At 35.8% G+C, this 11130-nt stretch overlaps 1 protein-coding gene across 5 annotated transcripts; it reads right to left on the bottom strand.

Annotated features, from left to right (window-relative positions):
- LOC107610021 (protein FAR1-RELATED SEQUENCE 5-like) lies at positions 3558-10781 on the bottom strand. Of its 5 annotated transcripts, none has more exons than XR_002351350.1 (8): positions 10472-10781; positions 10142-10251; positions 7544-7981; positions 6441-6500; positions 5606-6342; positions 5109-5509; positions 4085-4979; positions 3558-3989 (listed from the first exon to the last, which is right to left on the bottom strand). XR_002351350.1 is itself a non-coding variant. In XM_016312087.2 (7 exons), the coding sequence occupies exons 3-6, from the start codon at positions 7736-7738 to the stop codon at positions 5158-5160; spliced, it is 1344 nt and encodes a 447-aa protein (XP_016167573.1). In that variant the 5' UTR covers positions 7739-7981; positions 10142-10251; positions 10472-10781; the 3' UTR covers positions 4084-4979; positions 5109-5157. The 5 variants fall into 5 exon arrangements, 1 of the variants encoding a protein (XP_016167573.1); XR_001613369.2 differs by having other exon boundaries at positions 7544-7884; XR_001613368.2 differs by having other exon boundaries at positions 10142-10244.

Here is an 11130-nt window from a genome sequence, read left to right as displayed (position 1 = left end):
TTCACTATAGTAGTGTTTTGGTTGTTCACTTTAGTAGGGTTTTGGATGGTTGTTTTTTATGATCGACAGAGAGTTTTTCCGGTTGGATCGTTACTTGAGTATATGATTGTATGGTTATTTTTATTCATAGATCTTGGGTTTGTATAATTGGAAGGCAACTTTACTATGGAATCAAATGGTCGGTTTTGATAGATGATGTTTGGAAATGAAAATTGTTAGAATTGTTTGGAATGGTCGGTGTTGGTTTTTTATTTGGATTGTGTTTGTTATGTAAACAGATGCATTTAAGATGTTCAAAGGGATTATGATCTGAACTGGATTGCTAATTTGTGATTCATTTTTTGTTAGTATTTTCATGCATCCTTCTTTATCTTTGTACATTCCTTCATTGTCTGTTGTGCAAGATGCTGTGATGTGCATGTAGTTGTTAATTCTCTTGTAATTCCAACAGTGTGGCAAGGTCGACGATGGAAGGAACAGCAGCGCAAGGACTCCAACCAGTCGCCACGTACCAAGAGCCGGGCAAAACATCAGCATAGGGATATCGATACGCATAAGGTGAGCTTGGTTAATTACCATTACGTGTGTTGTTATCATCAATGTTTATTTTTTTCATTCAAATGACGATATCTATGACGATGAGTTGCAGCATTTTTGATGCAAATGACGATATGCATGAATTTTCACCACAGGAATCCAGGCCTGGTACGAGGAGAAAGTTGCCTGTCCGCAGAAGCCGATCTAAAATCGGCACCGAAAAAGCAATTCCAAGAGAAATTGTCCCAAGAAGCAATGCTACACCGTTGGTAGTACCAGACTCTGACGATGAGGACGACGTGCCGCTTGCTAGAAGGATACGATTATTCCAATAGCAGCCTCTGCCACATGATGTAAAACAAGCAGAGCCCGTGTTCAAGGGCAATCATAAAGATCCTGAAGATGAAAACACTGACCACAAGGATGCATCTCCACACACGCCACCAGCAGCACAAGTCCAGCTCAGTGACTATGATTTTGACCGGTTAGTGGTTTCTGGCTTACCTTGCTGTATGTTTCTCTTCTTTATTTGTCATACCATGCCCTGTGATTAGCCGTCTAGCTAGGCATAACTTGTCATCTTAGATAACTTCATGTTGCATTCGTTTGCAGCGAATTCGACATCTCGATCGTTCAGTGTCCTGAATTTGAGAAAGTACTCAATAATGTTGAATAGGGGCGCGAAACAAATGCCATCATCATGCAGCCTCTACAAACGGTGTTGCCAAACAAATCAAGCTACCATACACCGAGTCCAGGGAGACCTAGCTTTTCACTCGGTTTAACTTAGTTTGAAAAGACTCCAACCCCTTCCCCGATACATTCAATTCATCCAACCCTAAGAAATATAAAGTTGGGGGAGACTAAGGAGGAACAAATCAGAACATGGATAGTTAACTCGTCCTTGAACGAAGATCAAGATTTAGCTAAGTATGAAGGGCGGGACTACATGGTATTACAAAGGAAGGACTTCTGGACCTTGAAACCCCGTAGTTGGGTCAACAGTTGTGTAAGTATATAAACTTAATCATGCATTTTAATTCTCTATCTTTATATCGGGGTTTAGCTTACACTTGCTAAATAAATTGTGTAGGTAATTTAATGGATGTGCTATTTTTTCAACGACACCGAGTCATCTAGATTCAAGCGAGATTTCTATTGCGTGTGTCTAGGCATATTGGTAATTACATTCTTCTTATTACAATGTGGAAAAGATTTTGTGGGGATTCTTACTATGTGTGTGGGTTTGCAGGAATCAGTGACACGAAATGATAGTCTTGCTATATTTATTGACGGTGTGAGACCAATTTATGCTGGTCTTAGTCCAAGCTTTGATGAGGATACTAGGTTCTTTGACAAGGTAGTAGTAGCAAAGAGAAACTGGGTGAGTTGCTGTTTTGTTTTGAAATATTTATATCCTCCTTGAATCCGATATTAGTTTATGCGGGTCATTTATTATTTTACCACGATTTGTATACGTGACCTAACCCGTGCTCTTGATTCCACTATTAAATACATGGTTAAATCTGGAACGGGGGGTCACTGTGACCATTTTTTCTTATGTGTTTTTATTTGCATATTTGGTATTGGGTTTTCCCATGTTATTACATTGATTGTCTTTACTATACTATGTTGTTGGAAATAGGTTGTCATATAATTCGAGGATGTTTGGTTCTTGAATGCTCGAGGGAGATCAATATGTTTTTTTGGGTTTTTCTTTTTGTTTATTCACAAGACAAACTCATTCATATGTTCTGTTTGCTACAGTGGTTATTTTCTTATTGTTGGAGGGGCCATTGGTGGGTATATGCATTTGAGGTGAATCTGAAGCGCCTAGTTATACTCGACAGTTTGCATTCTGCACCAGAAGATGACGAACGAGATAAATTCGATGCATATGTGGTAAGATACTATACTTCTTTTATTCAATATACAGCTATATTATCTAATTCGATAGCATGTTGTCTGACTATGTTCGTTCCATAATTTTCAAGGGAGACTGTGTAAGGATATGGCAAGCATTGCTATTCCTGCATTCGTTCGGACTAAGTATGGCCCAGCTCGTTCGTACCCTAGGGTTCCAAAGCAACCGAACAAGTGAGATGAAATTATAACCCAAAATTGAGGCTTTTTTAGTTTTCTTTCAATAATTGGGCATAGCATGTTAAAAGTTTTTGTCATCCTAATTGCAAAAGTATTTTTTTCTGTAGCTTTGACTGTGGCATGTGCGTTATTAAGTTCATGGAAAGTTAGATAGAAGATCGTGAACTTTACGAATGGGACGAGGTTTTTTAAATAAACATTTGCACAGATGTCATTATTCGTGTTGTAAAAATATCGCTGTAACGATTCTTAACACTAAATCGCCTAATAAATCTACTCACAGGATTCACTCAGATCATACAGGATGGAGTTTATGCTAGAAATTATCTGTGACCCACACAATGCATTGGTTCACCAGCTTATTTCATTATTGGAGGACAAGGTTAAACCTGTTCGGCGCAATGCACCACGGAACAAGAAGAAGGAAGTTAGTTCACCATACATTGCACCTAGCACGAGGTCATTGATTGAACGTACAGAAGGATTACCAAAGGGGGCAATGCGCAAAGGGAGGAAGAAGTTGCTTACTTAGATTTAGCTACAGTGAATTGAACTACCATATTATAATTATTTTACTTACTGCTGACATACTTAGGGATTTGTTTATTTCACATTAGAAAGACTTAATTCTAGGAGGTATTTTTTTCCTACATTGCAATGATTTATTGGTTATGTTACCTTAAAAGGATCTATGTTTTTTTACAGGTTAGAATCCCGGATTTATCAAAGTTATTTCGCAAAGTAGCCACATTTGTGCATATTGAAATAGGTGATCAATAACCATCCACCAATATAACTAAACTAAACATCCTATACTGTACTATAATGAACATCCAGTGTAACTTGGTAAAAATTAAAACATAACAACCAATCGCTGCACACACAAAATACCAATGGATAACCATCCATGCTTAGAGTGAAAATGAACATCTGATCACTTATAGAAATGAACATTCACTTTAGTAAATTACAAAACCGTGAACGGCTACATACCGAAAAACTATACAGTAAAGCATTTAGAAATCAAGTACAATTTTATTAAACTATCTCGTAAATTACAAAATAACCATCAAATATACTCATAATGCATTAAGTCTAAACGAAATAAAAAGGGTTCTTGCAATTAATAACATATGGACATTTGCAACAGCTACCTTAAAACCTTAAAACTAACTTGAACCCTTTATACATAGAGATGAGTAAGTAAACACTATCACAACCTTGTCCAACTAATCCTAATTTTTGTTGAAGGAGCTTAACAAAGACATGAAACCACCGGCTTGTTCGGGAACATTCAAGCCAACAACAGCACCATGGTTTACATCTTGAGATGCGTGCGGACGAACCACCTGCCAAAAAAAAAAAGAAAAAGGCCAACAGTTATGTTCTTGCATAGTACTATACCAAATAAACATACAAAGTTGAGATTAAGCCAAACATGTACCGAGGATGAATTCTTGTGTTTTCTCCGAGTTGAATTCTTGAAGGACTTCTCTAGGACAGTGCCAAGCCTCTTACTCTTTGGCCTGCCCTTTGTGGTGACCTTCGATGGGCCTTGGATGTCATCAACACCGACAACGTTCGAACACTGTGAACCAATATTGGTGTGGGTCTCTGACACGCTCTCGGACCTCTTCTTGGTACAGTGCGCAGCCAACTTGGCCCTTGTTTCTTCCAAAGCAACATGCAGCAATGCTGCTTCGTCATCGTCTCCGACCGACTAACATCATGGCTACTTTTGACATACGTATGCTTGCGCCTTATTTTCTTGCTCTATCGAGGGAGAACATAACAGGAAGGTACTTTGTACACTTTATACGAATGGAAAACTTCAAGACAGTGATAGCACAACACACCTAAACTCTCAAAAAGATTGCACTCACAACGAACCTCTTGTGTGGAACGATCAAAGTGAACATCATACGGAACGCATAGAATAGTATCATTGACTAGTTTCTCCTCTTCCACCTTCACGCAGACCAATGGACCCTATTCATCAACTACAGAAACTCTGCAGTCAGCCTTCTTCACAAACTCAATTTGAACATCCCTAAACATGCTCGTCGTATACTCTTGCTGAAACTGTTTCTCCATAGGCAAGCTCATTGCACAAGGGATAACCCCCCTCGAGTCTGCAGCATCATCCTCCAATTCCCTCTGCTCCTTGACTCCAAGCACATTGTCATATTCGTGAACAAATTGAACCAAGCTAGTTTTACTGTGTAAGTATCCACCGTAGAATGCGTGCATGCTCTCACTCCTTTGCGTACTCCTCATTGCTGCCCAAAATTCACCCTTGTAGTATATGGGAACCCACATGCGTCGGTCATCATACAGGTCTACAGAAAATAAAGAATCCCAATTTTAGCAAAGAAACCTTACACCAAACTTATTAATACAAATAAGAAAAATTCAGATACCAAATAATTATCTATTAAAGCGTGTGAATTAATCATTCACTAACAGACCTAACAGCCATGTGTTGTTATGTAACTTGTACTCATCTATAAATTATGCTCAGTTATCCTCAAATGACTCCTCAGTCCGAGAGTCCCACACGATGTCATTGAGGTCATCATACAAAGCTCTGTACCGGCGGTAACCACCAAGCTTGCTCGGTAACTTCTTCGTAATATGCCAGATGCACCATCGGTGGCGTGTGTCGGGTAATGTATTCCTGATCACATAGAAAATGGACCGACATTGATCGGTTATGATACGCTGTGGAGCAGATCCCATGCACTTCACCCATTGGCTGAAAACCCACTCATAACTTGTGATTTCCTTATTCCCCAGCAAAGCACAACCGAGGAGGGTTGACTTACCATGGTAGTTGACCCTAACGAACGACACAAACGGTAATCCATGCCTACCAGAAAAACCAACCAGACATAAGAAATGTCAATCATGATTAGATAGAGTTTAAACAAATAAAGTGCACAACACCAATTGAACTACTTCATACCTGTTTGTACTGTAGGTGCTATCAACTGACACAACATCTCTGTGGTATTCATACGATGCCCTACATCTTGCATCCACCCATACTGCACTCTTAAATTTACACTCCTCGTCCAACTTCACCGCGTAAAAGAAGTTCGGATTGATGTCCTTCATTCTCATGAAGTAGCTCATCATCTCCCTGACATCCGCATTCACATTGCTAGTTCGGAGCCTTGCTGCTATATAGTTTCTTAAATCCTTCTCTGAGAATCCTAAGTTAGAGGGGCCTCCAGCCTCATTTGACAAAGCAAGGAATGTCTTATTTGGTCGAATCACAGCCTCATCATTATCCTCGATCACGCACTTCGCATGCATGGTCAGCTGCCTATACTCATGGTAGTGCACTGCCTTTCTCACTGAACAGGGATGTGAGTGTGTCAAGTCAACCTTGAACAAAACCCAGTCTTGCATGTCTTTATCAAACTTGACATATATCCTTGCCTTGCACCCAGCAGCTGAAATCATATTCTTCCGCGTTGGTGCTTTAACATGAGACTCGCGGTACCCATCGCGATTACAGTGTATAGCTTGGTTAACGGGAGCCTTTGTGATCTTGTCATATGTTGTCGTCCTTATCTTAGTTGCAAATCCAACTTTCTTTGCATAGGTAACATAAAAGTCATGAGCCATCTGTAACTGAGCAAACCGCATTCCAACTCTTGGTATCTTGTCTTCTTGTAGGCAACCATGGTCTGGTAACTATATTTTATATTAATCCGAAAGAAAAAAAATTACCATTAGTTATCAAATCAAACATGCACATTATGACTACACAAAATTAAACTAGATTCCAAAACCTCATCACCAAGCTCCATCTCTTCACTTCCAACCTCGGTAACATCCGACAGCTGCATGGCCTATAATTCCGAAACAAACAAAGTAACCAAAACGGTTAAGATCCTTATCAAAACTCATTTAAATAAAATCTCAAACACAATCACCAAAAATGCAGCAACAGCTACAAATCATGCCAACAGAATTATTTATTTCATTTTATCTATTATTTAAGGGCATGTACCACCCTTTAGTTGCTTCTTTTTTCATTCAATGACAATCATGTAGAATCAGATACAAAACATCTTTTCTACACATAAAAAATATAAGTAAAATATATAAATAAAAAATATGCAGGCAAGCATAATGTGCAGGTATCATATACATACAAAACACTCATATAGGGATACCTTGCCATATAAAACACACAACCATATAAACCACATACACAAATCCCATATCCATATAAACCACATAATATGAATAAAGCATGTGAGCATATTAAAAAAAATATATGGAGATATCATATAAAGATACCATGCCATTACAAAGCACTAAAAAAAGCATGTCATGATTAACATGCAGGAAATCCAAGTACTATACACTTTAATTTAGTCCTGTTTTTCAACCCTTGCATCACCTTATAATTGCTTTTTAAATTTATTGAATGACCATCATTTAGCAACAATATACGCATACCATACATTACAATGCATACCAACTAAATAATTTAGGCTATTTCAACATTCATATAAAATATATGGCCATCTGCATGATAGATACAAATATAATAGGATGGTTAGCATATAAAACATGCCATATAATATGTAGGCAGCATACATTCATATATAAAAATAAGTATAAAAATGCTTCCTGCACATAAGTATACCATACCTTTAAAAACAATCATATACACATGAAATGATTAATTAATTTATTCAAATTCTGCATGGATATAATCATACCATTCAATATAAAACAATCACACATTTAGTTCAATAACAACTCATTCATCACATACTGCTCTTATCATAAAAACAAACACCTCATTTACAATGTGACATAAAATCTGAATTTTTCAAAAAATAAACATCCATGACAGAATTTGTTGTTCAAAATTGCTCACCTTGTTCGACTTCTCAACGTCGACGATGACATCGCCGGATATGTTTTGAGGTTGGTCTGATGAAACCACTGCAACGGCAGACATATCACAGCCTAGGGGTTCAACGATATCGCACTCCATTAATGTATCTTTGTCCGGTGGTGTGCATGAAGGATGACCCTCGCATGAAACGCATTCGTCTTGAGATGTGGCCATTGGGAAGAAGGTCTTCCGGCTGCAAATACTCCTTGTTGCAGGTCTGGTTTGCTGCACTAGCGCGAAGACCCCGCAAACCACCTGGACGCAGTTCGAACGACAAGCGGTGGGAAGAGAGGCAGACGGCAGTCAGTGATCTTGCAGGGCTGAGGCAGCGAGATTCTCAAATTAGTGGAGAGAATGGAGGTCACGCCGTCTTGATGGAGGCAGTTTCTTTTTCTAATTCTATAACTTACGGTAATCCTAATTTGTTTCAAAATTCAAATTAGAAAGAAATCAAAATTAATTAATTATCCATAATTTAATCTTAATTTCAATTAAACCCCATTGTATGTATTGTACAATAGGGATATTATCTCCTTATACTTTTCCTAAAACAAATTAAAGAATAGGAGAGAGAAACAAGAAACACATTAATACTATGCATGCACCACGCAGTGTACTTTAACCTTGTATCTTCTTCAACATAATGCAAAGAACGGCTAAGCTAGTGATTAAGTGAGCTACTAAAAAAAGACGGTAAGTAGATTTAGGTTTTGATTTGTTTTATTTTTAAATTTAAATTTTGATTTGTTTTTATTTTAAAAAAATTTTAAAATTAAAAGGGAAAAAATCAGTTAATCAGACCATGAAATCATTAAATTAATCGCAGATTCACAGTCCAGCAGAAATTCGCCTCAACATTCAAATCGGGTCGGATTCGCTTTGAATTTATGACCGTTTTACGAAAGTTCTGTACTGCAAAAAAAGACATCATCGATACGCTCGTTTGATGCATCCACTGTGTGTTGGCGTTGGATTCATGTGAAGATATATATAAAGAATTTAACTTGAGGATATATAGATAAAATATCTTTTTAATAGTTTACAGAAAAATAGATTGAACATATATAAAGAATTTAACCTGAGATGGTTAAAAACTAAAGAATCTCAAGAAGCATATTTTATTATTAAACACTCTTAATTCCAACTCATTAAAAACTTTACTGCTAGTAGAAAATAAAAGGAAGAATGCATTTATCAAAAAAACTAGAATTTTCAAAAAGGCTAGATAAAAGCCTAGATATATTCACAAAGTAGGGTAAATGGGAAAAGAAAGAAACACAAAAACAAGAAGTATCTATGTCAGAGAGAAGACTTTAGTATTTTTTCAATTATTATTTTTTCTGAGATGCATGGCATGCCAATTAGATTAATTAAGAATCAAGTCCCGTTCTTCATACACCTATAAATTGAAAATCACAGATTTTTATTTGTACAATTAGTAATAATTCAAGCAATGCAAAGAGTGTTTGATCCATGTATTTTTTTTTATGGTTCAAAGTTACTGTCATTTGAATTATTTGAGTTAAATACAAATTTTGAGGTTCAGATCCATGTAAATAAATCTGGTCATAACATAGAACAGAAAAATCTCAAATATGAGAGCAAATCCAAGTTACTTTTTAAGCCAATAATAACAATGCAAATAGAGGTGCATCTACATATATGTGGATTCTACAACAAATGTTTTGAAATACTACAAGACCAATATCAATTTGGAAAGCCCTTTAACATTTTTCATTAATCAATTATTTCTGCTTTTTGTGTTTAGCACAATCACAATGACAATTGAAGAATTAGTAATATAATAAAGCATATAACAGACAAAAATAAAAGATAAACATTTAAATTATTTCTATTTATATAATTAGATAGTTTCATCATATGCAATCACAAATACATAACGCTTCAAGATTTTCTTCAAGTTCATAACAAATTTAGATGACAAATGCAACTTGTTTATAGCATTTGAATTTTATTAAGCATCCTTTCCTATATGTCCATTAACTATTACACTTACTATATTATTAATAAAATAAAATATAAAATAATCCACCATCCATTTATTATATTACTGCAAGTGAAACTATAGATAGGTAAAGTTATTTTTTGTTCTTTAACTCTATTAGACTTTCTTTAATTTTACTTAATACACAGATCACAATAATACACAAAACAAATGCAAGTCAATAAAACACAAATTAAAGCACACGTAATCTATAAAATTGATTGAGAAATTTATGAGTTCACATCTTTTTTAATAATCAATTGAGAAATTGAGACCTACCACATAGAATCAAGGTCACCGTCCAAGAAGAATTCTTAATTTGGTACTTGAACATAGAATCAAGTTTACCATGTCAATTCAGAAACAATAATAAAGAAAATTTAGAGCACATAGAATCAAATTAAATTAAAAAAACAATAATCAAAATCACTAACCAAATGTAGGGCATGAAAAATAAGAAGATAATAGAAGGCACAAATGCATAACATTTCAAAATGAATCAAAATTAAAAGAAAATTGATTTTGCCCCAAATTAAAAAAGTAAAGGCAGAAGGAACGAAGAATACACATACCAAATAAGAACGACCCACAACTGGATGCGCTGCAACAGCAAGTCTTCATAGCAATATCGGTGCATCTTTATGATGGACTGGATTTTGTTTCACTCCTTTTGTCCTATGTTCTTGGTAAGAACAAAAATAAAATAAAATAAAAGAGTAAATTGAAACTAAATTAAGAAGAAAAAGGGATGAAATTAGAACCCTTAATGGAGAAAGAAAACTAAATCAAATTAAAAGAGGAGAATTTTTTATAACATTAATCTGAAGCAAGAAACTTGAGCAAACCTAAGAATAGGGAACTAATGTAAGAAGGAGGAAGGAGCAGATGAGTGATGGACCTACCAGCAAGGAAAAGGATGTAGCAATTGAAACTGACGGAGGGAGCTACACGGCGGCAAGGATTCGCAGGGGTGTGATTCGCGCCTCTACACCCATTTGTGTTCGCGTGAAAAAGAGAAGATGGGAATTCGCAAATTAAAGATGAGCATCTTGAATATATGTCCAACAAATTAATTTGCAGCGGTTCACATCTAAACCGGCGCTATCTTGATCAATTTTGTAGTAGAGGCCAACTTGTAGCCCAGAACCGCTGTGATTTTGCCAATTTCGCAGCAGTTTCAAAAACGGTCGCTAATTTTTTACTGGTATTCGGCGCATCTGTGGTAGTGAGTTATGGTTACCGTAGATATGATGGTTACAAAATGTTGACAATATTTAAGAATGTAGTTACAATTAAAGTTATATTTTTTACTATTTATCAGTATTTTTTTAATTTGATTACATCTTTTTCTCTCAAATTATAAAGTGTTATTAAATAATAAAAAATATAACTTTAAATTTACCTAATATTTTAAATATTGTTAAAATTTCCATAGAATTTACCTAGTTTTTCAAATACAAAACTTGTTTTCATGATCTTTAATAGTTCTTTTGGTTTGACTAATAAATTCAACTCGTTAAGGGATAGAATTTTCTCGGTTCATCTCTCTGTTATAAGATTG

This window comes from Arachis ipaensis, chromosome B07 (assembly GCF_000816755.2).
Source record: "Arachis ipaensis cultivar K30076 chromosome B07, Araip1.1, whole genome shotgun sequence".
NCBI classification, from domain to species: Eukaryota; Viridiplantae; Streptophyta; class Magnoliopsida; order Fabales; family Fabaceae; genus Arachis; species Arachis ipaensis.
The sequence above is the reverse complement of the archived record's forward strand: the minus strand, read 5'-3'. Positions and strand labels throughout refer to the sequence as shown.